Below are 20,470 nucleotides of genomic sequence, written 5' to 3'. Positions count from 1 at the left end.
AGGTACAATAACCACACACACCAACACACATAGAGCATACACCATTGATATCCTTCACATTCGCAGACCTTGAAGTGGGCATTGTTCGCGTGTGTCTCGTGTCCTCTGGCACTCATTTACAGGTCATTCATCAAAGCACCACAGCGCTTCAAATTTATTTCGAGGCAACCCACAAAAAAGCGACAAAAGCGTAAGCGTAACAAGTAACAGTAAAGTAAAAGAAGTTACAGCGAAAGGATAATCGAGGTAGCTAACCCTTGATGCTGGATTCCATGATTTATTTATGTTTATAGCTGAAGCAGCGGCAGAAGTCAGCCATAGATCTGGAATTGAAGGAGCAGCCAGGAATGTTAAGTACCAGCAGGTAGGAGACAGAGAGAGCGTCCTGTAATATATTAAAAATATTTAATGCTTAGCATTCGGATATTCCATTTTTTACTCCATGAATGGACCATCTAAGTAGGTTCCTCGGGTCATGCCAAGTAGAGCAAACAAGTCGTTCTGTTATGTTGCCATAAAACGTACAGCAACATGTTGCCAAAGGAGTAATGTTGCATCAACAGGTTGCATGTTGCGCGGCTTTTAAGTGCGTGGTCTTGCCACTAACTGTGGCAGTGTGGCACAGACATATATTTTCATGCCTGCCAGTTGGCAGCGGCACTTGCAGAAGAACGCGCGCACCAAACATTAAACTGTAAACAAGCGACGCCATTTTAAAGCTAACGTGCGAAGCTCTAACGGTTTATGCCTCGCAGTGTGTGTCTGTGTGTGTGAACGCACAATAAGCGCCAATACGCGCGGCTGTTGGCCATAAAAAAGGCCAACAAATTGGCAAAGGGGCGCATAAAAAGTGCAGTAAATCACACAAAAGATTGCAGTTCGAATAAATAATAGCCCAAAAAAAGATGAGGGTGAAAATAGCAAATGCAAACAACAGATTTTAATCAGCAAAAAGTGATGCAAAAACAACATTAAAAAACGAGGAAAAAGTGTTGAAAACTTACAGCAAAAAAAAGATTTAATGTGCAAGATAAACATTGAAAAATAAATGGACTTTTAATGAAATGAAAGTGATAGAAATTTGGATTAAAAAACGCTGGCATTAACCAAATATAATTGATGTTAATATGATGGCTTATGAATTCAAGTGGTTTCCCAGGAAAAAGCTAAAAGAAATACAACAATAAAAATGAATAAATGTTAATTAATTAATAAACAGATTGAATGTGATGTGTGTTTAACTACGTATTAAATAAAGCTGAAATCAATGCATAAATTTAAATCAACTTAAATGTGAAATAGTAAAGAAATATCAATGAAAATTCGGCATAAAAATAAATTTGCGTTAAGAAATATTTTCTGTGTATTTAAAAAGTGTTTTAAGCAGAAATGGGATTAGTGAAATTTGTTATAAAAACTAAATATAGTTCCCTACTGAAAAATGTTTTAAAATTTAACATTAATTCAGTGCAAAATATTTTCTGGCACACTTAAAAGTCAATGTGTAGAGCGTATACGTAATCTCCTAATTGAATATCATTTCCCACGACGCAATGGCGTCGCTGTGGCTGTGCATCGTGCAACGCCCCTCAAATTAAGCGCCGCCCCCAAGCCACTGATGAGGAACAGTACGGCTGCCGCGTGCAACGGGCAACAGTTAAGAATCCATTGAAAGACCTCCCACAAAAGAGGATCCACAGAGTAAGGACACAAAGAGAGAGCGAGAGAAAGAAGCAGCAGCGCCTGAAAGGTCAACTTGTGGCGCCACTGCAACAGTAATTAAGGTGCAATGTGCCATGTCTTCAGGCCACCAAAAGGTTTCTATGGCATTAAGTGTGCAATAAGTTGGCCAGGGGATCAGCAGACGCATTTCCATTCACACACGTGAGACCAAGGAGAGTCCTTGCGCAACAGAGACAGTTACAGTCGCAGTCCTTGTGGTTAAATCCCCCAAAGATGTCAGAAATTGTGGATACGGAGCTGCTGGTGAACTGCACCATTCTAGCGGTGCGTCGCTTTGAGCTGAACAGCATCGTGAATACAACGCAACTGAATAGCTACAATCGCACAGAGGTGGTCAGCCTGCTGGCAGGGTTCATCGAGAATCGAGACAATCTCGAGAGCATCGACGAGGCAAAGTGAGTGTGGCGAAAGTTCGCAAGTCTTTTCATTATCTCCGGTATTCCTCCCTGCTGGCAAACGAAGCCTTGCAACGCGTCTCAGTATAACGAGCCGCGCAAACGAAGTTATGCAAAATGAAGCGAAAGAGTTAAATGCGCGGCAGGGGTGGTGATAATTTGAGGCAAACGCCGCAAATTGAATAAAGTTTTTCCCGTGATAGACTGAGAGACGACTGGGAAACTGGGAGACAGACACTGGGGGACTGTGTGTGGCAGTGTTTGGCTCTCATTATGACACCTTTTGCTGGATTTACGTTACCAACGGAACGTGTTCTATCAGCTTAGCAGAATAAAGAACACACCTAAAAGGCAGCTAAAGCTAGAGAGCTTTTTGCACTAGATTATAGTGTACTTGGAGTTTGAATTAAGGGGTTTGTTTAGGTTGGAGTTCTAATAGTTTTTTTTATGTGGCAAAAAGCACCAGCCGCCAGCCCCTTAAAAACCTTATTTATTAAGCTGTAAATTCACACAATTTCTGTCGTAATCTTATTACCAAAAATACATCAAAATACTTGAGCCTTTCCCAGAGACACTTATGACTCAACTTGAAGCAAATGAAATTGCAATTATAATTGATATTTTCCACTTGTGTTAACTTGCCAAAGAGACTGCTGCCACGTGCTGCTCAAATAATCCCACATTTGCCACTCATTAAGGTGGCTTTTCCAACCGCATTCAAATGTGAATTGCTGAACCATAAATTATGTTCTGAATGCCTTCGAAATCGAACAGCAGCGCAGGTTCTACGAAGGCAGACAAATGGCAGGATGGCAGGATGTTGAACCTGCCATGGAAAATATATTTTAATCGTCGTAATTATTTTGGGCTGACCAAGAACTTAAACCGCTTTCAAACCATAAATAGTTCCCAGCTAACGAGAATAAGCTGCAAAAAGTTAAATTAATGAGTTGTCTGTAAAATAACTTAAGAGTTGCCAGGGGATAAAATAAATGGGGCTCTCCTTTAAGACATTCCACTTTCCATTTAAATCAATTTGATCCGTATGGCAGGGATCTTTGTTGTTGCATTTTTTGAGCCTGGTTAATTAGGTTCTTAATTTGTTTTTCAATCACATTCGAATGTCGACCCACCATCGCTGGCAGTTCATTTTCTGGCAGGAGCAAGAAGAGCATCCTTGGCGAATGAAAATTCAACTGTTTTCCCCATAAAGAGGAAATGAAATGTTGTTTTTCCGTTCCCAATGAAGGGTGTGCATTGCACTCGACAGTCAATGATTGCAATTAGCAGAACGTGAGTTTTAAACGTTGAACTTTTTCGACATAAGAAATTCCCGACTGCAGTTACGAGTGGGAGTACGAGTCGCATCCATTGTTGAATTTTTGCAGCTTTTCTGCAACTCGACCAATCAACATTTTCCCTTTTTAGTTTTGAGTTCTTCATTTGCTGGCACAGATAGACAGACATCTGGTTATGGGTTTCGATTTCAAAGGCCTTGCAATTAGCAACCGTTTTCCCTTCACTAACATCAGCTTTGTTGGCACTTCAATTGTGATTTGTGCTCCTTTTTCACTATCCATTTCCATGAAAAGATGCCTGGGCACGCAAAGGCTGCCAATTAGAAGAGTCTTTAGGCTTTGGCCTAAATAAAGCCCTTTTTGGATCATGTTTCCATTGAAATATATTCAACAATTATGTAAACTATTATTCGTCTATCTATCGTCACTTTTCTCTCGATTTCACTGACAAAACTTTTCTCTGGAATGCGTTTGACCTCTTTGGGCCACACATATTTGATAGTTTGCATCCTTAAAGGCTCTTCCTCTACTGCTCTTCAAACCTTAAGCCTCTCTGCCATTCTTCACTGAATTCTCAGCTATTTTTAGGCACTATAATTATTCTGTTTCAATCGAGTAACAGCAAAAGGACCACCAATAAGCTGTTGGGGCTTTAGGGGCAAATTCCACTAATTGTTTTACTCCCACCTAAGCGCCCACATCCTCTGAAAAGGTGACAACAAAAAAAGGAAAGAAGAAAAACCGTGCCAGGGAGAGTCTCACGAATAATTAAATTCCGACAAATGCAAAGCCTTCCCACACCCGAAAAAGAAGTTTGACAGAAACAGAAAATATCATTGGAAATTGTTGTTCGAAAAGCCTCGAGGATTGGGAAAGTGAAGGGGAGTGAGGACTTATAGTAAAAGGACATTTGTTTATTCAGGCAGTTCGAGCAGCAGGTGAATTGCTGGGCCTGGGCGCTTGTCTTTCGGTTAAGCTCATTATGTGCCGCATGCCGCATGCCCCATTCGCCATGACTTGAAGTTGCTTCAATCAGTGCCAAGCGTCTTGGACACGGCCCATGGATTATGTATGGAAAGAACAGCTTGACAGCAGCAGCAGCTACACACACACTTACACACTTTTCCTTGAGTCTCTCTCTTCGTGAGTGGCTGTCAGCGCTGGGTTCCATGGGCAAGCTCATGAGGCGTATACCCAATGATGGCCTTATCCACAATGCGTCTACGCTATATGGCATGCCAGCAACAGCAGCCACAGCACTCGATGGCATGACCAAGTTTATTACAAAGTCAATTTAAAGAAGAGGTTCTGAGCCCCTTTTTAAATTTGATGTTTATGTCATTTCATACGCTTATTGATTCCGATGCGCAGCCAATGATAGCGAAGAAACAAAGGACACAGGACATTAGTCCACATCCTGAGTTGTCTTCCATTCCTCCTACTTTCTTTCTTCCCACTGTTGCTGCTGTGTGGGCGAGCGGTGGGGCTTTGGCATTTTTATGGCAAGGCTCAAATCCAATCAGAATGGATGGCACACATAAAAATAAGAGTGGCTGCGGCACAACGACTAGGGAATGCACTCAAAGGATGTACAAGGAGCTATAGATTTATAGTTCAAATATTAAAGTAGTCTTTGGCAATCGTTTAGCTATAAATTTCACTGAAAACTGCAGGCTATGGCCGATCCTTATTTGCTTTATTTGCTCTTTATGCTTTGACCTGCACTGACTCCAATGCCTGACAGAAGGCAAAATGCCCCATGGGGGAAGTGTTTCAACTCTTGCATCGAAAGAAATTGTTTGGATTAGGCTCTCTGGACAGCAGAGTCAGAAGGATGACGCGGATGAGTTTGCTTCATCCATATGACTCGAGGTTGAGGCTGCCACTGAAGTGGGGATATAATGTCATGGATTTGGTCTATAATAATGTACGCTCTGTCCTGTTTTTTTTTGGAAAATTGGCAGTGGCAATGTTTCAGTTTAGCAATTTGCATATGACAAATTTTTCAATTAACTTTTTCACCGCGAAACATGAAGACAAGTCCCCAATGAAGGGGTCGGCAGCAATGAAGGGAAGGTAAAGCAGGACTCAATGAAGTGCAGAACTCAAATGAGGAGGCAGAAGGAGATGCACAATGAAGAGCTGCAACGGTGGGAGGAACGAACACACGAATGCAAATGAAACAGACATTCGAATCGGCAGTATGAAAATTTAATGGCCACTCGATGGAGGCGCAAACAACATGGAACATTTCAGTTACCATTCGATGGATGCCAGGGTCAAGTGCAGAGAGAGAGAGGGGCAGATACAAGTGTGTTGTATTAATAAATCTTTAAAGGGGAAATGAGTTCCATTTGTGAGAGTGTCCTCCTACTGCTCCTCCTCGCTGTATTTTATGGCTGCCATGGGAATGCGATGTAAATGCGAGAATGATGATTACGAGTAGTAGTTGCATGAATGAGTAAAACGATGAATGAAATGATGCATGACTATGAGTATGGACTAAATGATGATAGAGGATAATGTGTGAAAGCATAAAGCATCGATAAACATTAAAGAGAGAAAGAAGCTTTCTCTTGAAGCCATTGCCTTGATACCAGAAAACAGGAAAACAAATTCTTGTTATGCAAAAAGGCAATTTATATTTCCATTGATTACCCTCAAAAGACTCTCTCTCGCCCAGCACAAGTTTATAGCCCCCAGGAAGGGGATCCTCAAGCTTAAAGTACGTGACGCAGCCAGTGGCTGCCATAACTTGTTAAACTTTGGCAAAAGCAGCGGCAGAGGCAGCGGCAGACAGCACCAGAAGTTAGCGACTTACTCGACGAACTATAAACACAGTCGGGCAGCAACTTTTCCACCTGCGTGATACACTCAAAAGTAGGTAGAAAACCGACTTTCCAAGCCCACTTCCCATGCCCACCTCCCACTGCCCATCTCTTGCCTGCCTGCCTGGCTCTTACCTTGTGCAGCAGCTCGAAAGTCAAAAAGCCAGGCAGCTGGGAGACCGCCAATTTGGTCGGCATTTTCCCTGGTTTCCGCCACGATGCATAAAATATGCAGTGAAAAATAATCAGCGAGATGGGAGTAATGCAGAGCGTCACCAGAAAATTGTGTACAATTTTTGCCAGCACGAAATGAGGTACTGAGAACATATGGCAGCACCTACCACCCTGCAACCGTTTGTGTGTCACTCACATGAGGCACGACAACAACAGCTATTAGCCAAGCTAATGGCAACGAATTACACTTTCGAGTACTGGGGTAAAACCCTTTAATTGACTTGCCAGCAATTTATTCGAGTCGACAGGAAATTGCCTATGCTGCAGGACCCCCCTTCCTAATTGATGATAATTTCTTTTACAAGCAAACCCCCTAAAACTTGAATGAATTGATTCACTTTTAATTCGATTTGAAACGATAAAGGAAACGTTTTTGATGTCACAATTAGGCAAGGCAACGCACAGCGATTTTTAGGTAAGAATTTAGGATATGTCGAAATTTGGTCGATAATGCCTTAAAAATGTACAACACAAATAGCCCATAAAGGCCGAACTTTCTGATCTTTAAGCTGTCATTTAAGGTCCTTACAAATATCGATTAACCACACTGCCATTAGCTGATGATTTATAAATACAAAAACATAAATAAACCATTCAGAATGTAGCTCTGTAACATTCAATATTAAAAATTCAATTGAATAGCTTCAATTATGCTAAATGCCAACATTAAAATAATTGCCCACTGATTGATGGTTAATTTTAATCCACATAATTGGCTTTATAGGCATGTAAAAATAATTTTATGTATAAATATAATGAGTATGTCTATTTTGAGAGCTGATTTAAATGTGAAAAGCAGAAAAATGCGCATTGAAATGTGCCCCAAAAATAGCAGCTTTGAAATTTATCTGCAAAATAAAAAGTAAAAAAAGGTTCAATAGAATTTTTCTTTCTTTCATTCTTTTAGCAAATCGCAAATCAAAGCTGCAGATATTCTGCTGAATTTCGGTGAAAGAAAACCATTTCCGTTTCACTGCCAACAGACATGTTTGCAGCAAAATTTTATTGGAATTTTTGGGGCAACAAAAATTTGCATATGCCCTGCAAAATACGCTGCTGATTGTACCGATGCCAATTTTATTGCTGCCAAAAATTCCATTCGGGGAAAACACTGTTGCTCCCCACTGTCATTAGTCGTGGTTGTGGCGGGACACTGGCAGGACTCAGGCAGGTCCTTCTGCGTGCGGGCCAGACGGATGTAATTAGTTGACTGCTGATGGGGTCCACACTTCCGTTTGTTCGTTCATTCGCTCGCTCGTAGATGGTTATTATTATTACAGGAACAAACGGGAGTTTAGCACGGATTTATAATGCCATCAAACTCAATTATCCGCAAAGCCGAGGGGTCTGCCGTTAGAGAGGTCTTAAATAAATTACTTTAATCAACTTAAATTTGAGTGAATTTTGCATGCGGCCTGAAGCAAGACCTTGGCCACTCTTGGATCCCCTTGAGACCCCTATCATATTTTGGGTATCCGTGTCATCTCCACTGCCAGGCAGCTATAAATCAGCAAGGAAGTTTTTTCTTTTGCCTCAGACATCGGCAATTATCATAATAGAAAAAGGCATGCGGAAAAGCGAAAAGTTTTTGTGCCCCGAAAAAGGTAAACTTTTTCAACAAACAAGCAACAAAAAAACGCAGGTCAAACGGATGTGTGTGGACGAAAATGCTCGCAAAAATATTTATGCAAATGAGTGCAATTTGATTTAGTTATGCATTTTCCGCTGCACTCAAGCTAATTATTATTCGCAAAGCACGAATCAATATTGCAACAATAAGATACATAATTATCATATGCAAAAAAAAAAACTTCAAAAAATGTTCTGAATATTTATCAGCATTATTTCTAGCTATGAAATTCATTTGCCCAACCATGCAGCTCTGATTGTGGCCCATTGTTGCCACACTCCCGGCTGCTACACTAATTTTGTGTGTGTTTGGCTTGTGCTGTCTGCTAAATATCTAATTAAATGTGAAATCAATCCTTGATTCTAACAAGAATGTAATGTGATATACACACAAGTACTCGTATCACGAGTCCAGAAACAAACAAATTACAGCGAAAACTCAATCAAATGTTTTGGGCCAGACTGAAAGTATCTAATGAAATGCACACTCAAGAACAGCTACACTGGTAATACAAAACTCTCTCTAGCTGGCAGTCTTACCACATTTGTGCGCCTAGGGAGCACTCAGAAACTTCCCAGAAAAGTCACTGAACTTTTGGGAACGCCTTTAATGAGCTGTGGATGGATGAGCCATATGATGAAGTGTGTTTAATAAATGTATTAAAGCGAAATAATAAATATGTCAGAGAGAGTGTTTTGCTTAAGTGTTTTGGTTGCTAGATTTCTATAATTATTCACAGTAATATTTATAGCAACATTACGCTTTTATTATCGCTTTCCACACCCACATTTCATTGGCCTTTATACCCTTTAAACTCCCTTGAATATTCATAGAAAAAACATACCTAAATTTTGTAGCTATAAATTCATGGGAATATTCGTTTAGTCGTTTGTATTTTCAAGTCAAGTTCATTGATCTGTAACCCGAACCATATGTGTGTGCCAGCAATTAAATGGGAAAACTCTGCAATGCCAAAACCTCTCGCAAATAAATCAATTTTTTTGTACTGGGCTTCCCATTGTGTGAGGTTTTTGGCCGGTCTTATTCAATTGCAGCCACCACAGAATTAGCTGCCAATTAATTATGGCCTAGCTACATACGGCCATTTGGGGGCAGGCAGCTCTCTAGACTTCAGAAATGAGAAATGTGCGAACAAAAGTGGCAATTGAAATTGAAAATTCGGTTATTGAATTTCGGCTGCTGCTGCTGCATCTCTGCCACATGTGCCACATAGAGAGAGAGACACAGAGACAAAAGCGATAAGTCGCCTGGCAATCATCAAACAACGTGCCACTAATTAATGGAGGGGCTTTCGGACATCACCAACGGTGTTCAGTGGTTATCAAAGGGGAGGGACAAAAGGCGCTTCCCTGGAAATTAATTAGTCAACATTCATGCTGCTGCCAGTGCTAGCAGTTGTGATTAGCATAATCTCTTATATGCTAATCAGTGCCGTTTCGAGCATCGTCTCCACTCGTCTTGATTGCAGTCCTTTGCTGCCGCTTTGACTGCGTGTCCTGTGCTGCCCTGTCGCATCCATTCGATTGCTGCTGCTCATTTCCGCTGCCCTTCCTTAACGGATGCCAGTCCAATGAAATTACAACACAATTTCTTATGGAGTCTGGACGATGCCCTCGTGCTACAGCGCCTTCAAACTGTTTCGCTACGGACATTTTTCTTTTGTGGCAATGGCCACAGAGTTTTCCTTTTCCCGATTTGTGCTTCATTGATTTTCTATTGTTATTGCTCTCAATCGAAAAGTTGCAGGCATTTTGTGATTGAATTTCCCCACCCAGAAATGTTGTTTGCTGCCGCCCAAAAGTTCCCCAGTTTCCCCACAGATTTCAACTGTGAAAAATTGATACTTTAAGCCCCCCGAAAGACAGTGCCCTACAGAGTGTATCTACATTATATTTGTAGTTATTTTGACTGATGATTTTGCTGTTTTCTGTTGCAGAGACTTTCTCACCGAGTGCCTGTTCCCATCGCCGACGCGTCCGTACGAGTTGCCATGGGAGCAGAAAACGATTTGGGCCATCGTTTTTGGCCTGATGATGTTTGTGGCCATAGCTGGCAATGGAATTGTTCTTTGGATTGTAACAGGTAAGCCAGACAGCTGCTGGGCCAAAAGCGGCTTTAAAGCACTTAGTAAAGAAGAGAAAAAAAAGAGAAAAAGGTGAAAACACTAAAATCACGTATACGCCGCAATGGGCACCATCGATTGGTTGGTCGTCGCCCATTCCACTTCTTAATATCTGGAACATCTGGAACTTTTTTTTCTTGTCTCTCCGCAGGACATCGCAGCATGCGAACGGTCACAAATTACTTCCTGCTGAACCTTAGTATCGCCGACCTGCTCATGTCCTCGCTGAACTGTGTCTTCAATTTCATATTCATGGTAAACTCCGATTGGCCTTTTGGCTCGATTTATTGCACCATCAATAATTTCGTGGCCAACGTGACGGTCTCCACGTCGGTATTCACGCTCGTGGCCATCAGCTTTGACAGGTAAGTCCCTTTCTTTGCTCCAATCTTATGCGCTTTGGCACTTCCTGCTTCCGGTTACTTCTGCTCCTGCAGGTACATTGCCATTGTGCATCCGCTGAAGCGTCGCACATCCCGTCGGAAGGTACGTTTCATACTGGTGATGATCTGGGCACTCAGCTGCGTGCTATCGGCTCCCTGCCTTCTCTACTCCAGCATCATGACGAAGCAGTAAGTGTCGTGGCAGAGGTAATTGCCACCAGGCAGCATCAGCATTCTCAGTTCTCGTTCTCATCCTCTAAGCCTCATTGGGGAGCTGAAGGTATTCCTGTTTCTGTTTTTTCCATGTGCCTAAAGCATAAACAACTTTTGTAAGCCATGGAGCTTAGCATTTGGGAGGTAGGAGTGGAGCTACTTGCCTCCTGCTGCTGTTGCTGCTACTGCTCTATCGATTCCAGTAGCCAGAAATGTTTACACACCTTCACTCCATCTCCATCGTTTTGCTTCGTTGCGGCCATAAGCATTAACATCCATCTAAATCACCTTCTATGTAGCTTCATTTGAATTTTACGCAAATTTCGTGGGCGCAACTTTCGGCGGGTGTCCTGTTTAATAGAATTGAAGTATTTTTTATTTAGACTGCAGGATAAAAGGTCTCCCTGGGTAACAGACTTCAGACATAATAAAGATGGCAAGTTCATATATCAAAATGCGATATGGTTATGGGGCAAGGAAGGCCATAGGTGGAGGCACTCTCGAACGAGAGTCAAACGATGCCAAATTCTGACAAGAAGATACACTCCTGCGAAGGAGATTTTGTGTGTGTGAAGGGCACACACAAAATTGGATAACAAATTTTGAGGAAGCTTCAGAGGTGACGGTGGGTATGGGGAATAGATGAAATATACCTACCATGTTCTAGGAAATAAATACAAATAAATTTGTCTACAAAATAAAGGAGTTCCCTGTAGTTTTTCTGTAAAAAAAAGAAGCTAAAAACCATTCCCCCAAGTAAAAACCACAGAGATAAAGTTTAAGCAATCAATGCATTCATTCTTGTTATCGAGTGTCGAGCATCCATTTCCCCCATGAGTACGAAGCAAATATTTGAGTGCCACAAATCAACTCCAATGCTGCTCCCCAGTCAACAGCTGCTCCTCCTATGCTCTCAATCCGGATGCTAACTGGATGACCGCAGAGTCCTGGTTTCAACGCTTGGGGTACAGGAAATTTCCATTTAAATCAATTGAGAGAGTAAGCTGGAGCTGGAGCAGGAACTGGGTGCTTGTTGCCACTGACAGATACTCAGGAGGGATCCACGATGGGGTTGAATGGTTGAGAGTTTGGTCAAATTATTACCTGTCTGGCATGTTGTTAATGGTCTCGAAAATAGCCCTTAAGGGTGAGGGAAACACACAGAAAGGCAGACAGACAGCAGCGCCCGTCGGCCAGCCCTTTTAGGGGCATCAAATGTTTTATAATTTGGCAAATTAGGTTTTCAATTTGATGACACTTTCAAGCCCCATTACCCATTCCATTTTTATTATTATTTTATGTGCTGTGTAAGCGTGAAACTTTACGGCCTTTTGTGTCTCGTATAATTAATTATTGATTGAGATGAACATTGAACCATTTTCACAGCTACTATAATGGAAAATCACGAACTGTTTGCTTCATGATGTGGCCGGATGGACGTTATCCCACCTCAATGACGGACTATACGTGAGTATTCCACACATTGCGCAATTGAGAACTCCTCTGTAAAACATTTCTTTAGCTATAATCTGATTATATTGGTGCTGACATATGGCATACCCATGATTGTGATGCTCATCTGTTACTCATTAATGGGTCGAGTGCTGTGGGGCAGTCGTTCGATTGGCGAGAACACGGATCGGCAAATGGAGTCCATGAAATCCAAGAGGAAAGTGGTGCGCATGTTCATAGCGATTGTCTCGATATTTGCCATCTGCTGGCTGCCCTACCACATGTTCTTCATCTATGCGTATCACAATAACCAAGTGGCATCCACAAAGTATGTGCAGCACATGTATTTGGGCTTCTATTGGCTGGCAATGTCCAATGCCATGGTGAATCCCATCATATATTATTGGATGAACAAGAGGTACGTTTCGTGGGGAGTAGAAACTTGTTAAGAAAAGGATATTTATGGGTAATTGCTTTGCAGATTCCGCATGTACTTTCAACGCATCATTTGCTGCTGCTGCGTGAGCTTCACCCGCCATCGTTTCGACTCGCCCAAGAGTCGACTGACCAACAAAAATAGCTCCCATCGTCATACAAGAGGTACAAAAGTGCTTATCCCATAAATGCTTCATCTGCTTAGCATTTTATTCCATTCTCTAGCCGAAAACAAGAGCCAGTGGAAGCGCAGTACAATGGAGACACAGATCCAACACCCACCGCCGACCACCACATCCTCCAGGGGACAGGGACAGGGACAGCCGTCAGCCGCTGTCCATGAAGAGCAGCATCAACCGTACGGCCGTGGAGTGCATTATGGAAAAGCCAGCGGATGATAATAGTTCTAACCTCTGTCTATCCATCAACAATAGCTTGGGTGAGCGGCAGCGCGTGAAAATCAAGTACATCTCCTGTGACGAGGACAATAATCCAGTGGAAAGCAGCGGCCCCAAGCAGCTCTGATGTTGTTGTCACATGCCCATGTCCAAGCCCCCACAGAGAGTATGAATTGGTTTCGCTCTAAGTGTACATAGAAATATTCCTTAGAACCCAAAAATACCCTTTAGTGAAACTAGAATTTCGGGTTGTCAACGAAAAGCAAAACGAGAAAATTCCATTTGTATAAAGTACTGTATACTAGAGCTCTGCATGAACGAACAGTCGAATATGCTCCCCGTGTCACTGGGTACTCTGCACTTACATCGATCATTCGCTTGCTGGTAGCGAGAACGAGAGAGCCAAAGATAAATAAATGTACAATAAAGCGAAGCAGAAACCAATGTAAAATGCAAAAACAATTTTGCATCGTTTGTGCTTTTCGCCTTTGAGCAGAGCAACAACACTTGCGCTTCAACTTTCGTGGAGGTGGACGGCAGCTCTTGCTAGCTGCATACTATACATGTGCACGCACACACACAAGCAGATTTCTCGCAGGTAGCGATTTCAGACTTGCTTTGCAAGCTCTCGTGCTTTTCTGACTTTGGGTGGGAGTGTAGCTGTGTGGCTGAGTGGACTCATGCAGGGCTCTGTTGTCGACCATCGACATCATTACCATCGAAGAGCTGTAAGATTTTAATTGTTGTAAACATTTTAGGCTAAGCCAAATTTTGTGTATATATGTATGTAAATCTGATAATTGATAAATAAAACTTTGTGTATATATCTGTATTGGTGTGTATAATCGTGCTCTTAAATCAATTAAAGACCGATATAATCAAACATTTCAAAGATTAAACTTTATCTGATTTACAATTGATCGATTTTCATTTATTTCCAGTATTTTCTGGCCTTTATTTGTACACAAGTTATTCTCATGTTATTGTGTAAATAAATTGTGTTGAATATTTTTTTGTAAGTGCCAACAAATACGTGTAATTCATGTGAATAAAATAAACTGGCCACAGGTAGGCATGCAATCTGTCTACCTATATTTTCATTTGTTTGTCTGTGAAAATTGCATAATTGAACAAAATCAGTTGAGTTGCTCTTTCGGCTTAATGTTTATAATTGGTTGCCGGAAATTTGTTCACAAAACACGAGACTTGTACACACCTGAGAGCAACATAGATACCCTTGCACTTTATTGATTGAAGTCCATTTCCATGATTTCCACTTCCAAATGAAAATTAATATTCGGCAGGTATTCATTTGCCTAAATAAATAGTCATTTTACAGCCCAATTTCATTAGGAATTGCATTATGTTCATATTATTCATGCAAAGCTCCGTGTCCGCTGGCCATGCACGAGTGGTTTGAGCCGGAAGTAAGTATATTTGGTTATTACTCAGAGCCAAACAGAGTGAGAGAGAGTGGTTGGTGAGTTGAAAGGTTCTTTCCAATGCAAATTCCAGCAAAAGATTTCTACAAATCCTTTCAGAGATGCCCTTCAATTCATATCCCTTTGACTCCCACATTTACTGATGGATTTTCGCCTCCTCCATTCAAACGCCAAAATCAAACACATTTTAGCTTCAATGGAGGACGAAGACCCACGCATAATGGCCAGCGATTACCAAATGTAATTGAAATTTTAAACACACAAAAAAACACTCATTCATTCACATATCTAATTGAATATCAGATAAAGTTCAAGGTTAGGGTCATTTACATGAAAATCAGCAGAGAAATCAAAGAAAAAGATGCAATCTTTTTTTTCTAACGGGTAGGGAAAAGTCGCTCGTTAATGCGGCAAATGGCTTGTTGTAATAACTTGACAATAAAGTCGTGCCTCTAACCATTTTATTGAAGGTAATAGGATTTGATGGCAACAACTCTACGACTCCTAGAACAGCCATTTAATGGTTTGAAAGCGTAGGAATAACAATTTGCATAATAAGTCGATGTTTTGAATCGCATTTACCCAACGCTCACTCACCCTCTCTTTTTGCTTTTCCCTGTTTTCCCTCCCTCATTGTCATGGCAGTCGCAGGAAAAATCCTTTCAGGGAGCGTGGTGTGGGTGGTGCGGGAGTCAGTTGAAAAGATTCTACCATTACACATTCTATGCCTATGGGAGTGATGGGAGCGGAGCCGTTGCCACAAGCAACAGACTGAATCCGAGACACTTGTATGGCAGTTGGAGGCCCCCCGAATTGGAGGTCACACCGCAAATTGTCAGAGGAGTGGATGTGTGTGTGTCGTATCATATCACATGGAAAATGCTAATCAATTCCCAAATATTATACACCAAACATATGTTACGGCTACTATTTGTTCCAATGGCAGGGGTGGGTGAGTACAGAAGACAGATGACCGAAAAGGTTAAAGTTCGCTTTGCATTAACAATATTAATCGCCCGACAACGCAACAAATCCAACTGTCAAGTTCATCTGCTTGTCAGAGCAACAGTTCGCATTTCTTTTTGCTTTTTTTCTTTATCTTTGACCTTTCTTTTTATACCCGGTACTCGAAGAGTAAATAGGGTATATTGTATTTGTGCGAATAACGGTTGTATGTAACGCACAGAAGGAAACGTTTCCGACCCCATAAAGTATATATATTCTTGATCAGCATCAATAGCCGAGTCGATAGAGCAATGTCTGTCTGTCCGTCCGTCTGTCCGTCCGTCTAGTTGAGCGCCTGGATCTCAGAGACTATAAAAGCTAGAGCCACCAAATTTTGCATACAGACTTCTGTATGCTCTTACTGTTACAAGTGTATTTCAAAAATGAGCCCCGCCCCCGCAAAAGGGCGAAACCCTCCCAATTCTATCTACAATTTTGAAGATGAAAGAAAACTAAAAACGCCATTCCGTAGGGAAGGACCCTTTCTATCAGATCACCGAATTGGGATCTGATTGGACCATTATTATGGCCACAATGAAAAAATTGTTGTGGCTTAACCCCCCCCGTCCCGCTGCTTATATTTGTTTTTTGCACATTCTCTCATTCACACTCTGCTTCGCGCAGTGTGCGGCCTCTGCCTCTCGCGTTCCTCTGCCTTTGCATCTGCCGGGACTCTGCAGTGTGTGGCTCTGAGTACCGGGTATAAAAGTTGTGACGCTTAAGAAGCGTCTCACACGTCCCTTTTCGTTTTTGTATACAATTTCTGTTGGGTTTTTTTATTGGTTTTTTGTGTGTGGGATGTTTTCCAAAAATAATCGAGCAATGACATTTAGAAGGATTAGCAGTGGTAACGGCGTGGGTTAATTGACGGGGTAACGTTTCGAAAACTTACATTGAAATGGACTTTTAATTTATTAATACAAAAATAAAATACATCTCCCCGAAGCAAAACTGTTTCTCTGACAACTTTGGACAATTTTAATCCCCCTCATAGTAGGCCTTGTAGCCCAAACCCTTCCTTACCTGTGGGGTTTTCCCTAATATATTCAGTATACAAAACAGCTTCGTGCACAACGGAATCAAGTTTACAAAATTGTCGAAAAAAATTTTTTTTCTGAAACGAGAAAGTTACGAGTAGATTATTGACAATGCCTTACAGTGGCACTTGTACAGTTCTGGCCATCTCCGCCGTTTCATCGGTGCTGGGTTTTTGCGTTTACTACGATAAAAAACGCCGCGAGGATCCCGACTACAAGCGCAAGGTGCGCACCCGTCGTCTCAACGCGAAGCTGGCCAAGGAGCAGAAGCAGCGTGCTGCCACAGTGGCAGCAATGGCACAGGGTCCCCAGGCACCGGCACAGGCGATGAGCGGCCTGGTGAGGCCCAACACTGAGCAATACTTTTTGGAGCAGATCCATCTTGGAGAGCTTCGTATATTGGCCGGCGATATTGAAACTGGAATCACGCACATGATCAATGCCACCAGCGTGTGCATCCGCCTGCAGACATTCCTGCCCATGCTTGAGAGCACCCTATCCGAGGAGGTCTTTAGCATGTTTATGTTAAAGATGCTGCAAGCAGAGCAGGCACGCAACAACAGCAACAGCATCATGCCCAACGTGGCGTCCCCTCGCTATGGCCTAGCATGGTGAACTTCACACTTTCTTTTCATACAACAAAACACAGCGCAGCACAGCACAGCAGAGTACACATCCAAAATTCTTGTTCTTGTTCAATACCCACGATTTAATGGTGATTTATTTGTGGAAATTAATTGTTTTGGAAAGCCTCTTGTGGAAGCGACAAGAAAAAAACCGAGTAATCTATTGAGTAAATGCTGAACGTGTGGCAAGAACGATTATTTCCACAATGCAAAAAAAATATTTTGGTGTTTTTTTTGTGACAGGAAAAATAATTAAAGAAAATTCGAATTTTGACAAGCATAAAGAATGCAATGGAATTTACTTTGAAGGCAACTGCAAACATGTTAAATTAATAGCTTCTAATTGTTACATTACATTTTACATTTATTTCCCGCTCGGCAATTTCAGAGCTAGCTACTAGCCAAAGTGTTTGTCGCTCCCCTCTCCGCTTTGAAATAATAATTTGGTTAAACAATTAAATGCTGATTCGGCATTCTGCATAAGCATGACAATCGTGTTGTAAATCCATTCAGTTGCTGTCGATGCTGCAAAGGATTGAGTGCCTCACCCGTATCCTGCCGCAAATTCAAAATGTCTGCCAGCCCTTTTCCGGGTAGCATTCATGACTGCTCGTGTGTACGTCTGCCGCTCCTCCTGCCCCACCGTTTGGCTGTTTGTGTAGGACCAATTGTTGGGAAATGGCAAATAAACTGCCCACCAGGGATGGGCCTCTGCGTCTTCTGCGTCCCCTGTGTCCTCCTGTGGCTCTATGGTTGGTGTGCATAATTTCAGCGGAACAACCACAGATCCTCCTCCTCCTCTCTCGCTCTCTCCACAGGGCATTTGTCATCCGGATGCGTTTGATTGATGGTCATGGTCGAATGGATTGACCAACTGGCCATAGCTCCAGCCCTCTAACCCTGGATCCCCCAGGGAACTCAAGGACACGTTGTCAAGGACTTAAAGCTGTCGCCGTGCGGTGGCCATTAGAGACAACATCTTTATGGGGGCTTTAACCCCAAGAAACTTGGCTACAAAAACTTTAAACAAAAGGAAAATTCCGAAGGTCAATATTCTTGGCAACTTTCTTGTAGAGCTTTGACGCCTTTTGCAGACATTTAATGGGCGGAAAGTTAAACTGATTTTCATACCCCCATCCGTCGGTACGAATCTAATTACATAATGTCCTTTTTTGTGGGGCTCTCCGCATTCATTGTCCACCAATTACCAGATAAGACGGCACGGACAATGGGGCTTTGTGTTGTCGTTCCGCCTGAACACTAATTTCCACGATGAGCAGCAGCCAACCACAGTTTCCATTAGAAGGAGTGCAGCAAAGAAAAGTATCTAGGTGGGTTTTTACCATTACAAGAAGGAGGAAAAGAGGTTTTTTTCTTTAGCAGGAGGAGCAGGAGAGGTTTTTCCATTAGAAGTAGGAGGGTAGAGGCTTTCCTTAGAGCATGGAGTGGTAGAGATGCAGTGGAAGAGGTTTTTCCATTAGAAAAAGCAGTGGATGAGGTTATCCCCATTAAAAGAAGCAGTGAAGGAAAAGATTTGGTTCAGACGTCTCCAAAAGCAGCAGCCACTAATTTAATGAAATTCCTGTAGGAACACATACATAAGTGATAAAGTGACTCGGCTGGGGCATATCCTACAAAAGAGATGGCGGAATGATGGCATAACTCCTGCCACCAGAAAACTTTCCATCCATAACCCCAGGCAGCTTTCATCTCATCTCATCTCTTTCGACAGCTGTTTTGTCGCCTCGAATACGTTGGCTCCATTATCATAAAGATATTAATTAGGAGCCCACACAAAGAGCAGCAAAGACCCCACACATATTTGTTAGTATCTATGGCTAACTGGCTCCTGGTGGGGGCAAAAGTCATTAGGCAAAACCAGAAATCGAAAATGTCAGAGTTCTGCTAGGAGACCATGTGTGGCTGGGGCTGCCACATCAAACAAACTAATTGCTAGATGCCGCGCCACAACAGGCGTTGAATAGTGGTTGGCAGTAACAGCAGATTAATGTCAGGAAAGTGTCATCATGTCTAAAGTGTCCTTCGTGTTTGATTTGCTCAAAACGGGGAAGCTTCCAGCTTTAAGGTGAAGGCATGGCACACCTTTAAGGGTGTGCGCAAACACTCGTATTTCTACCCACCCAGTCCAGACAATAGCTGCGGATACAACTGCTGGCAAACTTTGCCTTTTTGGTTGGCATTTTCCAACTATAGTTTATCCAACCTTTTTTCTTTTATTTTTTGTTTACCAAAAAAAACGCGCATCCTTCACAGAAATTCAATTTAAAAGATGACTCGAACAATATGTGTTGTGTGCGTGTGCAATGGGGCAGAGAGCGGTAGTGTGGTCTGCCATTTTTTGGGCGGCCTCATGCCTCATGCTTGAATAAACAACAATTTTTAATAAACAATATCAGCAGGGAGAGGGAAGGGAATGGGGTAGAGTCTGGTAATAAAGAGGAAGGTGCAAACATTTTGCACTTACAACATTTTTGCGCATCAAGCGAACTGCGAACGACTTTCAGTCGGGGGGTGTTTCTTCCACTACGCACGTAACTTACACAAACAAACACTTGACACGCTCACACTCATGCTTATACCCCCATACTCATAACCAAACACACACTCGCACGCAAGAGACTTTCATTTCCTGACAGCGGAAGTGGTTGCGCCTCGTACTTTCTATGTTTCTGGTGTCAAGTTTTATATCATCTCTTTTGCATGTGCTTCTTTTTTCTTCACTCAGCTGTTTTTGAATTCCATTTTTATGTTTGCTCTGGCCCCAACAGGGTTGTAGAAATGTGCAAATGCATAACCCCACATGCGAGAGTTCCCTGTAGCTCCCCTATGGCTGGTAGACCACTTTGTTTGCCACGGAGGTGGCAGCTCCTCCTCGTATCTACATGGCAGAATGTAGCAGCTAATAAAGTGGCATTTTCCCCGTAAAGAGTATTGAAACTTTAGCTGCAGTCAACTTATTTTTAAGCACTTTTTAATGAATGCAAAGCAATATGTTGCAGCTTATTCTTAGACCGAACAAAAGGTAGTGTGGATTTACATCAAAAATGTCTCAGGTAAGAAAATCCTTGAGCGCATTTCTTATAAAAAAAACGGCAAACACTTAAAGACACCTAACAATGGAAGTATTTTATGCCAAATCCAATAAGTTTTTGTGATATATTTTCATAGTTGAAGGCAGACAGGCAGC

General features: G+C 42.1%; 2 protein-coding genes across 2 annotated transcripts; both read left to right on the top strand.

The window, feature by feature from the left end:
* Positions 1-1,956: 1,956 nt before the first annotated feature.
* LOC117896654 (tachykinin-like peptides receptor 86C) lies at positions 1,957-13,279 on the top strand. Its single transcript, XM_034805101.1, is given in 9 exon segments — positions 1,957-2,138; positions 10,086-10,231; positions 10,423-10,636; positions 10,709-10,843; positions 12,254-12,334; positions 12,390-12,737; positions 12,801-12,919; positions 12,980-13,068; positions 13,070-13,279. Coding segments are annotated over 9 exon segments (1,524 nt in total).
* Positions 13,280-16,747: 3,468 nt separating this feature from the next.
* LOC117898713 (mitochondrial import receptor subunit TOM20 homolog) lies at positions 16,748-17,251 on the top strand. The gene has a single exon (XM_034808330.1). It carries the CDS (start codon positions 16,748-16,750, stop codon positions 17,249-17,251), a length of 504 nt encoding a protein of 167 aa, XP_034664221.1.
* Positions 17,252-20,470: the final 3,219 nt, after the last annotated feature.

The sequence above is a fragment of the Drosophila subobscura genome, chromosome O (assembly GCF_008121235.1).
Source record: "Drosophila subobscura isolate 14011-0131.10 chromosome O, UCBerk_Dsub_1.0, whole genome shotgun sequence".
Classification (NCBI taxonomy): domain Eukaryota; kingdom Metazoa; phylum Arthropoda; class Insecta; order Diptera; family Drosophilidae; genus Drosophila; species Drosophila subobscura.
The sequence above is the reverse complement of the archived record's forward strand: the minus strand, read 5'-3'. Positions and strand labels throughout refer to the sequence as shown.